At 26.5% G+C, this 21586-nt stretch overlaps 2 protein-coding genes across 6 annotated transcripts in view; both read right to left on the bottom strand.

Annotated features, from left to right (window-relative positions):
• LOC122506554 (growth/differentiation factor 8) overlaps window positions 1-21586 on the bottom strand; it is a 57137-nt gene that overhangs the window by 32309 nt on the left and 3242 nt on the right. For 2 of the 3 annotated variants that reach the window (XM_043618808.1, XM_043618807.1), the window contains exon 5: window positions 19287-21569. The exons of the other annotated variant lie outside the window; for it this stretch is intronic. In XM_043618808.1, coding sequence (XP_043474743.1) covers window positions 20449-21569 — 1121 coding nt within the window. In that variant the 3' untranslated portion in view covers window positions 19287-20448. Of the gene's footprint in view, window positions 1-19286; window positions 21570-21586 lie in introns of those variants that run through there. 3 annotated transcript variants of the gene reach the window in all.
• Window positions 1535-13117, bottom strand: LOC122506552 (endothelin-converting enzyme homolog). Of its 3 annotated transcripts, XM_043618804.1 has the most exons (14): window positions 13044-13117; window positions 12897-12946; window positions 8927-9040; window positions 7564-7735; window positions 7218-7430; window positions 6679-6959; window positions 6416-6514; window positions 6109-6279; window positions 5835-5983; window positions 5474-5696; window positions 4881-5340; window positions 4665-4811; window positions 4439-4578; window positions 1535-4355 (listed from the first exon to the last, which is right to left on the bottom strand). In XM_043618804.1, exons 2-14 carry the CDS (start codon window positions 12906-12908, stop codon window positions 4179-4181), a joined length of 2358 nt encoding a protein of 785 aa, XP_043474739.1. In that variant the 5' UTR covers window positions 12909-12946; window positions 13044-13117; the 3' UTR covers window positions 1535-4178. The 3 variants fall into 3 exon arrangements, with proteins under 3 accessions (XP_043474739.1, XP_043474740.1, XP_043474741.1); XM_043618805.1 differs by lacking the exons at window positions 12897-12946; window positions 13044-13117 and adding an exon at window positions 10606-10900; XM_043618806.1 differs by lacking the exons at window positions 12897-12946; window positions 13044-13117 and adding an exon at window positions 10668-10900.

The following is a 21586-nucleotide window of genomic DNA, read 5'->3' as shown; positions in this document are numbered from 1 at the left end:
AAATCATTTTTAGTCCTTTAGTTCCATAATTTATTTTCTTTAAAAGACCTCAGCGTTTTTTCCTCATATTCTCGTATTCAAAAATATATTGCCTTATTTGTCAAGCTTTCAAGACCACGAAAAAATATATATTGCATAATTTTTGAATGCACTATTGCGCGTGAAAAAAAATTCCGAATCTGTTTAAAAAAGGCGAGAACTGAATTATTGAAAAAAGTAATCAAATTCGATGCTGATAAAAATGATAATATGAGGCGCATTTTGCAGTCGCATGAAAAATAAAACGTGACTTCTTGAATTGTAAATAATAAACAGTTTTTTAAATTTGTATATTGATTTTTCGATCAAGATAGTTATTTTTTACGACAAGCGAGAGAAAAAGCTAAAAATAAACTAAATATTCAGAGCAAGAAATTTTTTTAAGAAAAAAATATAGTCATATTTTTAAAAAACCAATAAGAATGTTAATAACAAAGTCATTGGACTTAGAGGTACAAAGAGTCAAAAACTTGATGAAGAATTGCAGTTAATATAATATTTATTTTTACCCTGAGATTTAAGGTCGTAATAATCATTATTGAAACGTGTCCCATTGCGGACAATGATGCATAAAAAATAGTCCACTTTATCACTTCTCAGCGAGGAATCATGTAAATATATTACCTCGGAAGTCGGTCATTTTTAATTTATACTCAAGAAATTCTTTCCCTTTATTATTCTTTCACTGGTAGATAAGATTTGTAACAATTATAACTCTTTAGAAGATGATTAAAAAATTTTTTTTCGACTTTTCTACGTCCTTAAACAGAAAGAAGAAAATAGTCTAAAATCTAAAAGAAGAAAATGATTAGAAAAGGATTTCTAACAAATAATTTTCGTCTCACACAAAAATAAAGTTTTAACTGATGAGTAATTAAAAACATTAGCCACATGTTCTTCATTAACAAGAAGACGAACGAAAGTCGAAAAGAAAATTCAAATAAGAATTATCCAAGTAGATACTCATTTTTATCAACAGAAGTTAATGCATCTGCTGAAAGTGGATTTGTCGAGTATTTCTACTCCTGCAGACGGATTGTCAAATCATTATAGGTAACTCTCGCTTATCATCAGAGTTAAGAGTTACCGGTAAAGTACCTAAATTATCGACGCACATTCAAGTCTTAATTATAATTAATTTAATATTTGTAATTTACAGAATCGAATATTATTCAGAATGGCGGAAGTATTGGAACAAAATCTTAGGTTTGTTTAGAAAAAGGAATTTGTAATTTACACAATCGAATACTATTCAGAATGGCAGAAGCATTGGAACAGAAATAAAGGTTCAAGTACTCAGGTTTGTTTACAAAAAAAATTATTTGTAATTTATACAATCGAATTATTATTCAGAATGGCAGAAGAATTGAAACATAAACGTTCCAATTCCCAAGTAATAGGTTTAGAAAAAATGTATTTGTAATTTACACAATCGAATTATTATTTAAAATTGCAGAAGCATTTTGGAACAGATTGATAAATTAAAAAAATAATATTTTACTTTTGTCAATGTTAACTTTAATAAGCGTAACACATAATGTACAAGAATAATACACCGAAAAATAATCACACGCACTCACACCTCATCGTTTAAAACCTCAATTTTTGTTTCTTGCATTTTATCAAACTAGCCACGAATTGTGAACAACTAATATATTTATTTATATATATATATAAGTTTTGTTTAACGTCAGGTAAGTTTTAAGTTTGATACAATTATTATACAATTTAAAAGTATCATAAAAACACACGTGCTTACCTCTTAACACACATAATTAAGGCCTAGGAATCTTATTAATTCTACTCTAAATTTTTTTTTTTGGTAGCATTCATAATTATTGTTTTTTTGTGGTTGAATCCATGTTAGGTGGCAGGTGCTTAAAGTGACAAACGACTCTATAATTTTTTTTTTAAACTGCAACGTTAGACGAAAGATAATTTAATATTGTTTAAGAAACAAATAACTTACAGATGTTTAATTTCTAAATTGGGTTACTCCCAAAGGACTTGAATTAGACGAATCCACACATGGTTTCAACTCTTTTTTTCTTGCTTTGTTATTCACAAACTCTTATACTAAAAGCAATATATGCTTTTGAAATTATTTTCCATTCTGTTTTTAATTAACACCTATTTTTATTTTTTTTTCTCCATTAAACATTCAAATGGTCACTATAGGTGGGTTTTAGAAACGAAAAAATCTATTTTCACAAGAATAAGGCAGTTTTTTTACAGGTTTCCATAAATTTACGGAAGACGGAATTGTTCGGATAATTTTACAATTTATGTGGAAACAAATATGTCAATGAAAGTATGCTGTAAAGAAAGATTTTGCAAAAAAAAAAATACTAGATGAACATTCATTACTGAATGAAAAGTTTTCTTTCTAGTTTCAATTATTTTTACAATTCACAATTATTCACTCTACTTCACTATACAAAATGTCAAGTTTACTGTACATGAAATCCACTGTTAAAATATTAATTTTGTTCTCAATGTGTTACACGCCTATTTTCTTTTAGCGTCAATGAATATTTTTTATTCTCATTTTCATAATGATATGTTCTATGGGGAATTTTATTTTTTAAACTTTTGCTACACTTCATCTAGATTTGATTCGTTATTTAATTAATGATAATAATCTTGTACTTCAAATAATTTATTTTTATATATTTAAACTAAAATTTTGGCTGAAAAATAAATTGAAAAAGTTTTTCTCTTACATTTTCCATAAATATACCTGTTTTTAGTGTTATATATACAAAAAGTGGTTATTATAGACATTTTCTAAGCTCTACATTCAGAAGCTCATAATTATTCGTGTAATGCTTTGTACCCTTTTACAAAAAACTATGTATCGCCTTATTGAAGGTATTTTCTATATTCTTTAATTAATTTCAAGATTTTATTAAAATAAATTACTTTACATTTAAAACTAAATCTATTTCACTAAATAATCTTTATGCATTTTGTTTTAATTGCAATAAGTAATACAATTTTCAATTCGAAATGAAATATTTTTAATGATTCAATCTGGAAATAGGAAATTTTTTTTACAGAAATAAAAAATTATAGTTTTTTAATGAAACTGTTCATTTTATAGCACCGAGTTACGGATCCATTGTACATTTGTTCTATCACAGTAAACATATACATTTACATAACAACAAAAATAAATTTCTTTCTGCAAAAAAATATTAAAAGTACTTTCCAGATAACAATCGTTTTTCGGCGCAAAGTTATATGCACAGAGCTTTAAATTCTAAAAGCATTTTGTTATCTGGACTTCTAATTCTTTTATTTCTAGATTTTTGAAATCAAAATTTCATGAACTATGGCAAAGTGTGGCGGACCGTGGAAAAAATAAATGTTCATTAATTATACATCTTTGATTCAGAGGAAAACATTTTTTAATCAAATCGAATCTTTATAAAATCATTTTTCCTTAAATTCTTTCTTTCACTTATTTTAATTAATGTGACAGTTGAGAAAATGTGTGCAATTATAAATATGCCTAAAGTGGACAAAAATAATTTAATAATATTAAAATTATTTTGAATAAGGTAATTAAAAATCATGTCCCTGTTTCATTTTTCATCGCAGTCAGTCTTAATCTTCAGTCTATTTTTAATTTAAGTGAAAAATGTATTTCTCTGAGAAAAGAAAAATTTCCTAGCGTCATCCTTGATAAATAATTTATTTTTTTCTTTTCCGTTAGTATTTGAAAAATTGTGGTATAAAAGTGAAAAACATGAAAAATTTTAGTACACAGTAGTACACTTCTGAAAAAGGTTAAAAATGTTTTTCTCCGAACCAAAAATCAAAAATTATTAACACTAATTTATAAAAACAAAATGAAATTTTAATTATCTTAAAAGTCTATAGTGCCCTGTGACCAATGAGTGCAATCATAATAATTTCAAGATTCACACTTCTAATTCCTTTACATTCGTACATTTATTCATTTTTGTATCATCGGTACTATATTTTTTTTTTAAAGACTGTGCACTTTTCAGGCCATTAAAATTGATTCAGAAAACCAGTATTTTTTTTTAAGAACCCCCTCACCATTTTGGCTCAATTATTTCTTTAAAAAAAGAAAAAGTCTTTATTTCTATCGAAAGCACAAAAAAAAATTGTTACCATACTTCACATTTGTGTGTTGGATTCATTTTTGAACCCAAGGGACAATTAAATTCGGTAGAAAATTCTGGAAGATTTGATAATGGACCTATAACACGAAATTTAGCAGGACAGTGTGAATCTTTTTCAATTTGAAGACCTATTGCTTCTGATGTGACAGCAGAACACCAAACCTGGGAATTTAATTTATAAAAATGTAAAAAGCGTCTTCTAGTCTAACGATAAAGGTTTCTATTTGAAAAAAAATCTTTATTACCTGGGCAAAGTTAAGGAAAAATAATTGTCGATGTGTCATATTAAGACCAGGCAATTGCAACTGATCCTTATAATTCTTAGGCGTCGTAATATAGGCATGATATGCAGCTTTTAAACCTCCATTATCAGCTATATTTTCTCCTAAAGGAACAAATCAATTACTAAAAAATTCCCCAACTTTCCAACAACAAAATTTGAAGGATGTAAATTTAGTTTTGTAATAGTACCTAAAGTTTGTTTTCCATTAACATGTCGTCCGTCAATTTCAAATTGACTGTACTGTTCAACAAAGCATTGGGTTCGATTTTTAAATTTCTCAATTGTTGCATTATTCCACCATTGATGTAAATTCCCATGTAAATCATATTCCCTGCCTGAAAATAATCAATTAAAACTTTTCCTTTTTCTAACTTTCAGTAAAAAGAGGAAATGAACCATGATACCTTGATCATCAAAACCATGGGTTAGTTCATGACCCATCACGACACCCATTCCACCAAAATTGAGACTACTTGGATTTTCCATATCGTAGAAGGGACTCTGTAGAATACCGGCGGGAAAAACTATTTGATTCTTTGTTGGTGTGTAATAGGCATTGACAGTTGGTGGTGTCATTATCCAAGTTGTTTTATTAACCGGCTGATCAAGATTCTCCAAACTTTTCCTTAAATTATACTTGTTCACTCTTATGTTGTTGAGAAAATACTCGTTTTCCTTTATCTGCAAACTTTCGTATCGTTCATCTAACTCCTTTGGATTTAGTATGAAATTTGGAAAGCCAATCATGTCAGTGATAGCGTTTGCCTTTTCATCAGCTGACTTTCTCGTTTCTGCGTCCATCCAATTTAAATTTTTCAGATTCTTCGTGAATGCTTGTCTGATTTCGTTGATCATCATCTCAGCCTGGAAAAGAATGAATGTACAATAAGGCAGGAGTATTGGAAGAGTAAGGTTGTAATTCTCAGGTAGGTTTAGGAAAAAAATCGCATTTGTAATTTATACAATCGAATATTATTCAGAATTTGCAGAATCATACCATTGGTTTACTTTTGCCATGGAACACATCCCTGACGAACATTGCGCCAATGGCAAAACCCATAACATTATTTGCATCACTAACACAATATCGCCATTGTTCTTCCCTGCCCTCAGATCCAATGAGAGCTTTTCTAAGTCCCTTGTAAGCATCTCGAAACGGTTTCGAGAGGCAAGCAGTCAATGATCTGACAGTTTGCCATATGAGGTAGTTATTCAAAATTCTGAAAAAAGCAAAAATACAATTGTAATTGTCTCAAGAAGACTTAGATTAAAAGACAATTAATTTTTGTAAACCCTAAACTTTTTCTTGCGATAGCATACACACACATACACCTCGACATCACGTGTAATTGACGTACACTTTTCCTTCAGTCGTGTTGCTATACTCTTGCACTAGTTTGTTCAACTTGGTGAAATACTCAGGCGCATAATTAACAATGTTTGTCTTGCTGTTGACTTTTTTACCCACAGGAATTGTTGCATTTTTAAAATAATCTACCCATGATATCTGCAAGAATTGAACAAATTAAAAAATCCAAATAATACTTTTTATCATCTTATTTACTGATCGCACTGAATTACTACATCTGGTTTAGATGTCGTAGATTTTAGTGATGCAATTAAGAAACTTACGAAAGGAGCCATTTTTTGCAGATCTCCTATTCTCATGAGATTGTACATTTTTTCATCATCCCTTCTCTCCTCTTGTGGAATCGTAATCTCCGCTATTTTTGTCTCGAAATTAATGATGTCCTGCATTTGTCTCCTAGTGGAATTTTCCTCACCTCCTAACAGCACACCAATCTTTAAAATATTTAAATAGATAAGTATTTAATAAATTATTTATTATTTAATTATTATTATCTTCTCTTAGTCTCTTTATTAAAATATGTCGTACGTTAATATTACAATTAGAAAAATTAAATAGTTACACCCTCACCTTAGTCATGTATTCCAAATAGGCCACTAGAACCTTCTCATGTTCCGTTTTATTCAAATAATTATCTATCGTGGGCAAGGTCAAACCACCCTGATCGATCTGGAAGGAAAGAATCATTAGTTAGATAGATTCATGATATTAAATTTAATTCATGGTATAAATTAAAATTAGTATTTGAACGACTTTATCAATAGTAATAAAAATGAGTCTAAGATGGAACTTTAATTGGTGCTTTATTGTCAGTAACCGGTTAGGGTACTCACTTGTATGATATGCCTACTACTATTTCTATCATCTTCATTAACAGCCCAAGAGAAGAGCCCACCCATATTGTAGCCATTCTGCAATATATGCATGCTCTTCTGTAGAGACCAATTGCTAATATTGAATTTTCCTGTTATATTCCAACCTCCAACATCGTCCAATAAATCAAGCATTGGTTTTGCCCCTAAAGCTTCTATTGTCTCATTTACATCCATACATGATGAATAATATAACTTGGCCTTCTTCTCAGCTTCCGATTTCATTTCAGATAACTGTTTCTCTGTCACAATAGATGAACAACGAAATTAGCATTCTTTATATTATTAAAATTATTATTATTACTATTACAATTACTATTAGTATTACTATTACTATTATTACTATTATTACCATTATTACTATTATTAGTATTATACATTATTAATATTATTATTCTAATTATATAATTAAATTCCACTGAATAAAATGAATTCCAATTCTAATTATAGTTGTACATTAAGAACAATGTTTATAAAGTACCCCAAAGTGAATAACTCACCAAGAACATTTTTCACTACCAACTGATTATCTTGTTCTAATTTTCCGAAAGTTCCCCACATACTTTTACCATCCGGTATTGGATTCTTCTTTATCCAACCGCCACATGCGTATTCGTAAAAATCATCACAGGGGTGAACGGAATTATCTATACTATTAATTATGGAGGCTGCCACTGTGACACTATGTGGAGTGATATAATGTGAATCACCTTCTGAGAAGAAGAAACGTAATTTCGTTTGATTATTAGAAGAATTAATCATGAGACTTAATTAATATTAATAACTGACTGATAAGTTATAAGTTATTATATAAGTTTGTCGATAAAAAATTAATTTCCTAATTACCTTTAGGTAATGAAACATGAAGTAGTACTTTCGATTGGTCCTTTGCATATTGGACATTAATTACAATTAAGAGGATTATTATGAGTAATAATAATCCACAAATGTTGACTAAGAGAAATCTCTCTAACTTTGTTCTATGTCGCCATAAAGATACCCCTTGCATTATACCCGACTGGAAAATACATAACAAGGAATTATTACTAAAATCAGAGATTATGAATAGTAGTAGTGATTTACGCAATTGAATTCTATTCAACATGGAACGCCAGTGCAGGATGGTGAGTTTTAATATTTTTATTTAGTTTTTAAAAGAATTTGTAATTTATAGAATCGAATGTTGTCCACCATGAAAGATGCAGGATGTTACCATCCTGCATTTTTCATGATGAACAACATTAGCTAATATAGTTTCCATGACACTTTATTTTAATGAAGCTGAAACTGGCACCCATCAGGTATCAGCACTAACTTAATTTAAATTTCAAAGTTAAATATTTTTTCTGTTTGATCAACATCAAACTTTAGAAAATTAATTGTATGCTGACATCTGGCTATTATAGGCTACTTAAACAATATTTAACTTTAAAATTTAATTATCAAAATTGAATGGGTGCTCACAACTTGCTGAAAGTTTCAACTTCATCTTTGTTTAGATTTTAATAGTATTTGTAATTTATACAATATCGAATATTGTTCAGCATGGAAGATGCAGGATGGTAAGTTCTAATATTCCAGTTTATTTATAGTTTTTAAAATGATTTGTAATTTACACAATCGAATGTTATTCGGAATTACAGAAGCACTGAAAGTGGAACGTTACAATCGAACAGAAATGTTCCACTAGTCAGGTTTGTTTAATAAAAATATTTTTGTAATTTTCACAATCGAATATTATTCAAAATTGCCGAAGCATTGGAACAGAGACGTTTCAAGTCTGAGGTAAGTTTAGAAAAAAAGAATTTGTAATTTACACAATCGAATTTATTCTAGATGGAAGCTTTCAGTTAGTTTAGAAAAAAGTATTTGTAATTTACACAATCGAATATTATTCACGACGGAAGATGTAAGACGGTAATTTCTAATTTTAAAATCACTTTTAAATTTATATATACTGAAGGGTAACTAATTGATTCTAAAAGTAAAGTTATTAAATTATTAATTATTAAAGAACTTACTGTTCTAAAAATAACTTTTTTTATAACTTAAGCTAGTTTTTGTTTAGTTAGCTCTGGTACTCCATGAGACGCAGATATTAAAAAAATTAATAACCCTGACAACTTTATTCCACAAAATGGGAAAACATACCAAAAAGGTTTTTAAGGTGAATTTCTGAGCTATTAAAAAAAAATTCCCTTTTACTTACGGAATGATATCGAATATGTGTAGCAGATGTGCTTATTCTTTCGCTGTTTAATGCGATTGAACCAATACTGCTATTATCATCATCCTCAAATTCTGCCTGTTTATACCTCGTCATCTGCAAAAAAAATATTTGACATTTGACTATTAATTATTCTTTAAAGATTAGAAAAAAATGTAGAAAAAAATATATATTTAACTAACATGTTTCTACCTAATGTTTTATGCATAAGAAAAATTTAATAAATAATTTTAAATTTAAATAAATAATATTTAATAAATAATTTTTTAGAATAAAATCAAACTAAACTTTATTTAAACTAAAATGTATAATGAATGTTAAATATATAATTTATTTTAATTAAATTTTATTCCACAAACATAAATTATTTATGCCCTAATTATTCATATATACGGGCTTTGCTCTCTTAATATTTGCGGTGCGCTGATAAAAACTATGTAAGATAAACATTCATAGTAATTTGATCACGATGGAACAGTGGAAGTGAGAAATGTCAACAAAAGTATTAAAACACATTTTCAAAGAGAATTTATTGTCTTAATAAAAATTTAATTTTTAATTTTAATAAAAATTTAATTTTTAATTTTAATAAAAGTTTAATAAAAATATAATTTCTAAATTTACTATAAATTAATGTGATAAAAATTTATGTTTTAAATTTAATTTTTAATTTCAATCCCTCAATTAAAATTTTAAATACGTAAAAGTCAGTAAAGAAACAAAATAATCTAATAATGAAAAATTGAGAATTGAAAATGTAGAAAATTTATTTAAACTTTATGAGATTCAATAAGAATTTTTTTTAGATTCATAAAGTATTCTAGTTATATTGATAAATGGAAGTTAAAGTTTAGTGATTGACAATGTGTTTAAATTTGAAAATGCAAAATTGCGCTTGTCAGGAATAACTAAAGACGCAATTTTAGTATGAACTAAAAATATAACGTATTTTTGGCGCTCTACTCTTAATTTTGCAACAAATTTCATTCGCGTAATATTTTTCAAATTCTCGAAAAAAATATCGATATGTCTATATATTTACGTAAATTTCAATGTTCAATTTTGAATCTCTATTTAAATAAAAGGTATTTAAATATTATTATATCATACATTATAATTATATTATATATTATATAGCGCTGATATTATATTAAATATTATATAAATATTAATAAATATTAATAATAATAATAGTAATAATAATAAAATAATAAAATAATATTAATAAATAACTAAACCAAAAACAAAATATTTATATATTATATTAAAAATGTAAATACTATTTAAATATTTATAAAATTAGAGAAAAATCTTACTTAACTGATGATTAATAGAAAAATTACATTTGAATTTATATTGAGTTGTAAAATTATGTAGTGAAATAAAAAAAATTTATTTAATTGTTGACATTGACGTATGTATACTGTGTTGCAAAAAATTAACGAAAAAAATTCCAGGTATATTTTCCAGTTATTAATTTAACATATCTACAGTCAAACAACAAATATGAAAATTTCTAATAAATATTTCTCCAATTCTTCGTATAAGAAAGACTAAAAATTAAAATCAATTTTCAACTATATATGGTTTACATAAATACATAAAGTTTGTTCACTTCTTAAAATTTTAAAAACAAAATTTTAAAAAACCAAGAAATTTACTTTTTGTTTCAAAAAAAAGCCGGCGGCGGGTTTTTTTTAAAATTAATTTTCCATTTTCTCACTTTTCTTCCCTTTTTTTTAAATTTCTTTGCCACTTTCCTTTCTTGCTCACTTAATTAAAAACCATTTTTCTCTTTCGCAAAAAGAAATTTTTTTTCCACGAGTGTTTGAAATTTTTTTTTTTTTTTTTGGTTTTTCCAAAAAAAGCACCACTCTTAATCAAAAATGAAAGGGCAGCACAAAGAGAACTAGAAAGACTGATGGCAAAATATGTGTCGCTACTAAAACTGTTCCATCCATCCAATATTATGTATGTTTGTGTATTTTAATGTGAAGAGACGCGCAAGCGTCACAACACAGAATCACGCTTTTCATTCACTTATATACATAAATCTTTGCTATATATATATAAATACAGAGAGCAAGAGAAGAATAGAGAAAATTTATTTTCTTTATTGTGTTGGTGATGGCGTGCAACAGGAAGATAGTACTTGAGCTTTAAGGTAGTTTCAAGTAATTCGCACCAATCCATTCGACATATAGCGAAACGCATTAAAAGAGATTAAATATTTTTATATTTCTATATATATATACATAATATGAAGTAGTAGGTTAGTGGTGATGCTTAATAAGGTCAGGGCTATACTGAATGCAGTGAAGAAGCTGAGTATAGAAAAGAAGATTATGGACCATCAGATTAGATGCAAACTGATATCGTTAATCTCTCTAACAATTGAATATATGAAAAATGTATTATTTCTATTCTATTGTTGTGTTGAATACAGTTTTTTTTAGGAGAAACATATTTAACCATAAGCCTATACTATTTTATCATTTTCAAAACTGAAAAAAAAATTATAGCAGATCTACTATAATTTTTTTTTTAAATTGAAAAAAATCTTTCATTTTTAATTTTCAAAATCTGACATCAAAATCGTATTTATAAACCCAAAAAAATCCGCTGAGTATGAAATTTTAAGCGAATTCAATTAATTTTCAATTTTTAGGTCCGCCATATTGGATTCTCCATTTTGAATTTTGAAAATCTAACATTAAATTCGTATTTTTCAACTCCAAGAACCTTCGAGGAGGAAATTTTAAGCATATCCTATATTAGTTTTAATTCTTACGTCCGCCATATTGGATCCGCTATTTTGAATTTTGAAAATCTGACAACGAATTCGTATTTATCTACCCCAAAAACCCCCGAGTATGTCATTTTAAGCGAATCTGATCGATTTTCAATTTTTAGGTCCGCCATATTGGATCCTCCATTTTGAATTTTAAAAACCTGACACGAAATTCGTAAAAATTGATCCAAAAGACTCCTGTATGGTAAATTTGGAAAAAAATATAAACTTTTTAGATTCTGATCGTCGCATATATTGAATTTGAATAATAAAATAATTAATCATCATAGATATTGCTTTCAGAAATTAAAATTTTTTTATTATATTTTTATTTATTACTACTATTATTATATACTACTATTATTTTTGACATTAATTCTAAAAATAAGTAAAAAAAAGACACATTTTTTTTTTATTTTCATGCATAAAATAAATGAAAAGAAAAAATTTCTTATTTTCCTGAACGTAAATTGTAATTTGAGAAAATTATCTTTATTAGGCTAATGGAAAAAAAACACGTGTCGATATAGCGAAATTATTTTTTCTATGACATCCCTTTTTGTAGATGGTAGAAATTTTTTGATATGGAAAAGTAAACGCCCCCCGGGGGAAATGATAAGTAAACATGTGGTGTAAAAATATTGTGCGTCACAATACACACATCAGATATGCGATAGAAACAATTTTTAATTTCACTTTTTAATTATAATTAGCATCATTCATTGTCCTTTTTAATTTAACAAAAAAAAAGAAAACAAAAACAAACCCCACTGACATTTATTGATTTCATTTTAAATTCACTTTGTCAATTACATCATTTATCTTTCTATAAAACCCTAAATCCCTATCTTAGCGCCAAATACATTTTAATTAAATAACTTTTGTTTACAATTGACAAGATAAAATCCAATATTATCAAGGGTAAATTAAATAGAATTTATTCCCTATAATTTCGGATAAGTATTTTCGAAAAATTTGGAAAAAAATACTTCTAAAGATTGAATTTATAAATTTTCGATTTTATGAATATAACGAAATCTGAAGAATATATATAAATAAAATTAGAAAATTTAAATTTCATCCAAAGTGAAATTTCGCAGAAGATTAAAATTTCAATTTATTTCAGAAATTTTCTTTATTTTGGAAAAATTTACTACTTACCTTCACTGACATTTTGCTGGATCACTGTCACGCACTATGTACACTGTTATCTATTAGAAATTATAAATTAATTATATTTTTAAAAATTTGTTTCCCTTTTTTTTGCAAAAGGGAGGGGAGTTTTAATAAAAAAACAAGTTTATAGACCTGTTAAAGAATTGTAAACTAACAATAAGACATTTTATTGTCGAGAGCATGAAACTGGTCTTGTGCACTAGGATGCTACCCCCTCTTCAAACCCTTTATTGATTTCCAACCAAGTATAACGTTCTCCCTGCCATCTTTGCTATAGATTTTGAAAAACACCTTAAAAACAAAATAAAAAAAAAGTAAAACATTGATTCTCAACGAAAATTTACTATATATTTATTAATAAATAAAAAATATATATAAAAAATAAAATTTACTAATTTTAATTTATATAAATATAAATAAATAGACAACATTGTATTTGTTAATATATATAAACTATAAATAAAATATTTAAATTTTTAATCAATGTTTAAAATTTAAATATTTATTCCAATTTTTGTCTATCAAATTTCTATCATCCATATAATTACTCTACTTTGACTAATTCACTACTACTAGGAAATTTTTATAAACATGCAACAATTATTTTATTTTTATTCGCAATTATCACTTGATTACCAATTTCAATATGCTTCAAATTTTTTAAAATAAAATAACACTTTTAAATAATTAGCTTTGACACTATTTTAATCATTTTAACAGATTTTTAATTTTTTAAACATGAAACCTTTTTTATTTTTGTTCGCAATTTTCATTTAACATTTTTTATTTTTGTTTGCAATTTTTACTTAAATACAAAGTTTAATATGTTAAAAAAATTTTGAAATGAAATAAAACTTTTTTTAATCAGTTTAACACCATTTTAACACTTTTAAGACATTTTTCAAACATAAAACATTTATTTTTGTTTGAAATGTTCACTTAATTACCATGTTCAATATGTTAAAATTTTTTTTTAAATAAAATGTTACGCCACCGTAACCTATTTTCAATAATAATAATAATATGTAGAATAATAATTAATAATAATCATAATAAAAGTTAATAACAAAGATTGTCATTTACATATTATTATAAATAGTAACTATAAATAATAATAGATAAATATAACAAACAACAATAATAAATAATAATAAATTGTAATAATAAATATTAACAAATAATAACAAAATTGTAATAATTAACAAAATTGCAATAATAAATAAATAATAATAAAAAACAATAAATTGTAATAATAAATATTAACAAATAATAACAAAACCGTAATAATAAACAAATAACAATAATAAATTGTAATAATAATTAGATAGATATAACAACTTTAACAAACAATAATAAATAAATATAAAAAATAATAAATTGTAATAATAAATATCAACAACAACAACAGAATTGTAATAATAATAAATTAGGAAATAATAACAACTTTAATTGTAACAAAATTAAACAATTGTAATTAACAAATAACATAACAAATTATAAACAATTAATAACAAAATTCTCCTCATCTGAAACATCAAACATTTATGTGATACATTTGAAAATAAATAAATTTTTCCAAAATCTAGGTACCTGTTTATAAACCAATTTTTACAAAGTTTCTCCCCTTTTGGAATGAAAAAATAAAAATAGTTTGAAATAAATGTTTTTTTTAATTTTGAAGTAATCTGTGAGACTATTACATTCTCTCATTAATCATGATGATCAAATACGAACTTTTCTTTGGTTATCCCATTTGAAAAATTTGACGTAAGAAATGACGCACTTTGGAAGTTAAAAATTACGTATGAAAATATGTTGAATAATGTAAGAAATGAAGTAATATTTTTGTCGTCAAATTATTATTATACCTAAATGTAAAATTTTCAATTGCAATCTTTCCTTTTCTCATGGCCAGAACTGGTTTTCTTTAATCTGAAATAAGAAAATTAAAAAAATGTCTCAATTTGTACCATTTCGGCTATGATATCACGTCTGGTAAGGCCGAACGCAGACTGAGAGCGCAGCGGCAGTGCCGGTCCTTATATACTGCTCCCAGTCGCGCGCTGATTGGTAGACCGCCGCAAGGTGGGGGTATCCCCCACGAGTGGGGACTCGCAGAGTCAGACGACAACTATTGAAATCCTATTAAAGAAAAACTCAATTTTATGTGAATAAATATTCGTGTCTTTATTTCAACAAGACATTTTTTTACATTAGATACAATATTTTACAATGTTTTATTAGTTTTTCGTTTTATTCTTCTTTTTTTTGTCCCTTACGATAACAAATGATTGCATAATACATTCAAAGGATGTGTTCAAAGATATTCTTTTATTCCCAATTTTTCATCAATTTTTTTCTGCACACTACTCACACAAACACATTTATTATTTTTTGGGCCGCTAATTTATTTTATTTAGTGTTGTTTTTTTTTCATTTTTAATCTTATACTTTTTTTTGCGCGAGTATGTTTAAATATAATATTACGTTTATTAATATTACTTTTAATTGAATTTCTGGCAATAGCTCGATTAATCATTATATTTCTGGACAATCGGAGCTTATTTTATATAATCATTAATTAGGATCAATTACAAAAAATAATTGTGTATAGTTTTTTATTCACAATTTCACATCTTTTTTTTTTAATGTCTTAAATCTGCAAAGATAAGCATTTTTTGTTATCTCTTATCCAGATACTTTCTTATCTATGACTTTTGTTTCTATTGGCACGTACACATTTGGACCTCTATTTTCAAAAAATTAGTACTTTTCGCTGGACAATTTCCTCGTTTACTAATGACTAAAATAAATAATTTAGACATTCATGTGAAAAAAAAAAGTTTATAATTATTATTACAATCTACATTAAACTTTTTGAACAAGAATCTTTCTTTATATTCTAATTTTTGTTTTAGAATTTTAAGTTTTAATTTATCTGAAAGTTACGTTTCTTGTTATATTTTTCTTTTGTTCTCGTCAACAATCGTTAGAGACTTTGGCACTTTCATAAATAAAAAAAAAAATTGTTTAGTCACATGAAAGTCCAATATCCGTTAAAAAAATAATAAATTTAACAGTCACAGAACATAGAATATAAATTTCTTAATCAATATATAAAAAATAAAACAACTTTCCTAACATTAAATAAAGACTAAAAAATTGATCTACTTTTTCGATATAAAAAACTATTTTACAATTTTTAAATTTAAAATTATTTCAGACGATAAATAAAAAAAATTTAAATATAAATAAATTTCCTAAGAAAGAGACAACAAGGAACGAGTTAAAAAAAACGAAAAATTAAAACGAGTTCCACCCTTTCCGCGATCGCATTAATTATTTCATTATTTTTCTCTTAATTATCTTCATCACTACCAGACCAATTATTTAGTTATTTTATACATTTAAAATTATTCCATCGTTTGGTTTATAGATATTTGTAAACAAACTATAGATTTATTTATTTTACAATACAGTATATCGATGGCAATACATAAGCTGTGCGAGTCAATGTAGTAATTATTTTTTTTTTTGTAATTAATACTGAAGGTGCGTCAATGTGCGACTCAGAACTGAGATCAGTGGTTTTTTTTTTATTATTTTTCTTTAAAAGAGACATCATGGCACTTACAGCATTGACATTTAGCTAAGATATTTCACACAAATATCACCTGCTTTTAGAAATTCTAATGCCACGTTTATAGACGTTTAGAAAAGTCTTTCTTTATTAATAGGATAAATAATAATTGATATATAGATATATGACAACATTTAGTAATGAAATTTTCATTAAAAAAATTACTTTTGATTGTAATGAGTCAATAGCCTAGCGGTAAAATACTCGGAGATATGTATAACCTACATTCAGGGTTCAATTCTTAGCGGATATGATATTTTTTTTAAGTTTTTTTTCGAATTTTAATAATGAAAATCTTCACACTAAATATCACACATAAAAGAAAAGAGTACAAAATTTCGAATAATAATTTTTTTTTACAGTAAGTGTAGGTATACTTAGAAACTTAATGTGGCGCTGTCATTTTATGAAATTGTGCGTAAATTTAACTCAGATTTTCATAAAATATATAAGTCGCATCTGCTGACATTTTATTATATTTTTTCTGATACTTTTATTTATTTTGTTTTTCATTATTCAAAGGAATGTAGTTTAAAAATTGGTCAACATCAACAATTATTTATTCATAGTCAATGATTATAATATAAATAAACATTATTGAATATATTTAAATGTTTGAAGAAAAAAAAAATGAAAATTTGCATAAAATAATATTTTTACAGTAATAATAAATTACAATTTGTAACATATTTACTATTATGCAAAAAAAAGTTCACAGTTACTTTTTCATTACAGTTAATGTTCATTTAATTATAAAAACAATAAGAAAAAAAAAATATTCAGTAAGTGAAAAGATTTTTTTTTCATTACACAATGAAACTTGATATGTGAATTCAGTCATGAATTTTTTTTTTGTTTCTTTATTCTGTAGATAAAATTAAATATCAAAAATATTTGGAAGAATAGAAAATAAAATAATAATTTTAGAGTAGAAAAATATCATGATATGACACTATTCGTGATGGACAGTTTTTGAAATGTTTTCAAACATTTTTAAATAAAGATTTTACAAGAGAAGTTAAAACAAATTTTTCAAAAAAAAAAAATTTGAAAAAATCTAAAAAAAAGTTAAAAATAATTCTAAAAAAAATTTTAAAATTCATTACAAATTATTATACAAATAATTCTAACAAATCTGATAGTTAATTAAAAAAAATTAAAACTTTCTTTTCTTTATAGAAAATATTCTATTTATATAGTAACAGAATTAATCAAATTTTAAAAACTTTCTTGGCTTTTTTTTATTAAATTTTCTTTTTTTAATTTATCTTTTTAAATTTTTAAAATTACTTTAATTAAAATTTACAATTTTATAACTAGAATTAATTAAAATTGGATAACATTATGTACATAAAAGATTAAAATTAAATTTTTGTAACAAAATTACGATATTAACTATAATTTGCTCGCGAGATTTTTAATTAAATTAATTATTCTAGATAAAAAAAACTCCACGTAACTCGATGGCATCCTATGCGGTTTCTTGCAAATGCATTTTAGGTATGAAAAAATTGACCAAAAAATTAGGACTTTTTATGCTTTAATACGATCCCTAGAAGTGTTAGAAAGTAACTTTTAAAACAAATTCCATTGAAGAAAACGATTTTACATCTCAAATAACTTCAAAATCGTAATCAGTGACTTTAAAAATCCCTAGATGTCAAGTTTCATAAAAATCCAACGATTTTCTCCAAACTTGGCCGCCATATTGGATCCGCCATTTTGAATTTTAAAAATCTGACTTTAGATTCGCAATCAACGACTTTAAAAACCCTTAGATACCAAGTTTCACGAAAATTCAACTTTTTTATTAAAATTTATGCGTTATATTGGATCCACCATTTTGAATTTTCGAAAATCTGAAGATCGATTATATAATTTCATTTCATTTTGATTTCAAAATTGACTTTGACGTCAAAATTCATTTTAATTTAAAATTTGAATTAAATTTGGTAACAATGTCAATTCGAATTCCAAATTAAAATTAATTAACATTAAATTAATTAAATTAATTAATTTAAATTAATTAAATTAATTAAATTAATTAAATTAATTAAATTAATTAAATTTGACTTCAAACTCAATTCAAATTATTATTCAAATCAAATTACATAATCGACCCCCAGATTTTAAAAATCCAAAATGTCGGATCCAACATGGCCGTCAATTTTTAAAGAACTAGTTGGATTTTTATGAAATTTGATATTTAGGGGCTTTTGATGTTGAAGAGAACGAATCTAAAGTCAGATTTAAAAAATTAAAAATGGCAGATCCAATATGACGGTCAATTTAAAAAAAAACCCTTTGGTTTTTAATAAAATTTGGTATCTAGAGGCTTTTGGGGTCGATGAGAACGAATCTAAAATCAGATTTTCAAAATTCAAAATGGCGGATCCAAAATGGCGGTTAATTTTTAAGAAACTAGTTGGATTTTTATTAAACTTGGCATCTAGAGGTTCTAAGTTCACTGAGAACAAATCAGAGTCAGATTTTCAAAATTCAAAATGGCGGATCCCATATGGCTGTCAATTTTTAAGAAATCTTTTTGTTTTTAATGAAATTTAATATCTAGATGCTTTTGGGGTCGATGAGAACGAATCTAAAGTCAGATTTTCAAAATTCAAAATGGCGGATCCAATATAGTGGTCAATTTTTAAGAAACCAGCTGGATTCTTATGAAATTTGACATTTAGAGGCTTCTTGGGTCATTGTGAACGAATCTAAAGTCAGATTTTTAAAATTCAAAATGGCGGATCCAATATGGCGGTCAAAGTTTAAGAAACTTGTTGGATTTATAAGAAACTGTAAGTATAAAATATTTGGTCACTTTTTCCATACCCAATAATCATTTATAACTAAACCTTTCTTCACAATTTTTAATACACAACAAATTCTATATAACTAAAATTCACAATGAAAATAAAATCAGGCATATTGTGCAGTGTTATCATTCAATATTGTAAATTGCTTGCCGTAAATATACGCATAAATATATATATTTACCATTATTATAAATCTCACGTTTTTTTTTGTAATCTCTATAAAGATGGTGTTTTTTTTTAATAAGATTGTAATACACTTGGAATGTAAGTCGCGCGAACATTTTTTTTAATAAAAAATAGATACTCAGAAAACTATATATTGGAATTGTACTGACATATTATATTTTAAAAATCAAATTGCGGAAGATCAGATCCTGCGTGATTCTCTATTTTGACAAAAAAGAAAAACTATATTCAAGATATATTCCTTTTTATAAAAATAAGTCAACAAAAATTATGAATTTACAATTGAGAAATTTGAGCGTTTTTTTTTATTCCATTCGAGATATCCATTTTGTTTTCTAGATCGCTTATTTTATATATTTGAATCAATGATTTTTTCTTCAAAGATCGTTTAATTTAAGATTTTTTTTTATTAGTAATTTCTTTTTAAAGACCGTTTAGTTAATTCTTTAAAATATTTTCCTAAATAGATTTTTATTATCTTAAGTCTCCGGGAAATTGTGGAGTTAGCGAAATATATATATGTGTAAGGTTAGGCAGGATTTAACTTTTCGTTTCTGATATATTGCGATCTAAATTGAAATTCACAATAGGACCTTTTTTTAAGAGAATACTATCTTTTTGATAATGCATGCAGATTACATCCAATAGGGGGGGACTTTTTTTTTTTTTTTTTTTGCTAAACTGTGAAATTAGTTGATATTCGAATGAAACTTTAGACAGATTTTTTGTTTTTAGATGTTTGGGGTAATATGGTTGGATTTTGAAAGAGAAGTTTCTGTCTAAAGTTTCAAATTCAATGATGTCTTTGTACTGTAGAGTGTAGAGAATACACGAGGAGAACAGGACACTAAAAAGTGTTTACTTCCTACTCACATGATAATAACGATGCTCAGTCGAGAGACCTTGACCTGTCTAATTTACATTTACTTTCAAGATTCAAGTTTGTACTCCCTTGACGCGCAGTAAGAAGGCGATGTTGTTGATTAACATTATTCGGAAGTGGTGAATCATTAATGGCGTTAGAAGTAAAAGGAGCTAATATCACATTGTTGGATGGATTCGATTGAAAAGAATTTGTACCTGATGGTACAATATCGTGCCTCGAAGGTTCTGTTAAACGAATTGTGCCACTGAAATTTGCAACTGATGAAGAACTAAAATTTTCAGGATTCTCAATAACACAACATGATGATAAATTTTGATTTTCAATATCATCAAAAACACGAAATGAAGGACATTTATTCCGCCTTTTTGTATTGGGGAACTTTGCTAAACTCTTGTCAGTATCTTCTCTTTTTGATTTCTCATCTTTCTCGTGATTTTCATCTAAATCACTTGATATTGTGACTGTTGTTGATGATCGTGATAATGTGGGTTTCTGATGAACACGACACTCCATTAGCGGCTCGGAACGTCCTTGCATTTTAATAATTGACTCTTCTGCACAAGCCTCGCAATGTTCTCTCGAACCACTTGCGCAGTCTATCCTTTGAATTGAATATTTCTCGGGATTTGAATTTTCCACTAATCTTAGTGAATTATCTTGTTCTGAACAGGTGGTTAATCTTCCCATATTCAGGGGATTTCGAAGGAGGCAAAAATCTTGCCTTCGGAGATTATTCCCTGCTCCTGGGGAATTGTACTGTTGATTAAAATGCGGATAAGTTGAATCAAAGTTCTCAATATGCTGATTACTTGGATTTGCATCAGTCCCGTTAAATTGTGAATTTACGAGGACACCATTTATTCGGGAAGGACTGTAGGTGTGAGCAAAACATTGTGTTATACTCGAATTTTGAATTACGGACGATTGTAGTCTCGAGTGATCGGGAGACGAAGGATTTGATATTTTTCCTCTTGTTTGCGCGATAACTGTTTCGTAACTCGGCGGAGGACCGTATAATTGATAATAAGGGCAGTTGTTGTCATTTAGAACGACACTTGTATTTTGGTAGTGTGTTGAACTGGCAGCGGCGCCATTGTAGGCAGGTGATGCACTTCTATGTGGGCCTGAAGAAAAATAATTT

This window comes from Leptopilina heterotoma, unplaced genomic scaffold (assembly GCF_015476425.1).
Source record: "Leptopilina heterotoma isolate Lh14 unplaced genomic scaffold, ASM1547642v1 Lhet_42, whole genome shotgun sequence".
NCBI classification, from domain to species: domain Eukaryota; kingdom Metazoa; phylum Arthropoda; class Insecta; order Hymenoptera; family Figitidae; genus Leptopilina; species Leptopilina heterotoma.
The sequence above is the reverse complement of the archived record's forward strand: the minus strand, read 5'-3'. Positions and strand labels throughout refer to the sequence as shown.

Excerpts from the sequence above, each read along its gene's own strand:
- LOC122506552 (XM_043618804.1), bottom strand. Across the intron at positions 7,431-7,563 it reads TCATGTTTCATTACCTAAAG|AAGGTGATTCACATTATATC; the intron begins GTAATTAGGAAA and ends TCTTCTTCTCAG. Across the intron at positions 5,984-6,108 it reads TGCAAAAAATGGCTCCTTTC|ATATCATGGGTAGATTATTT; the intron begins GTAAGTTTCTTA and ends CAATTCTTGCAG.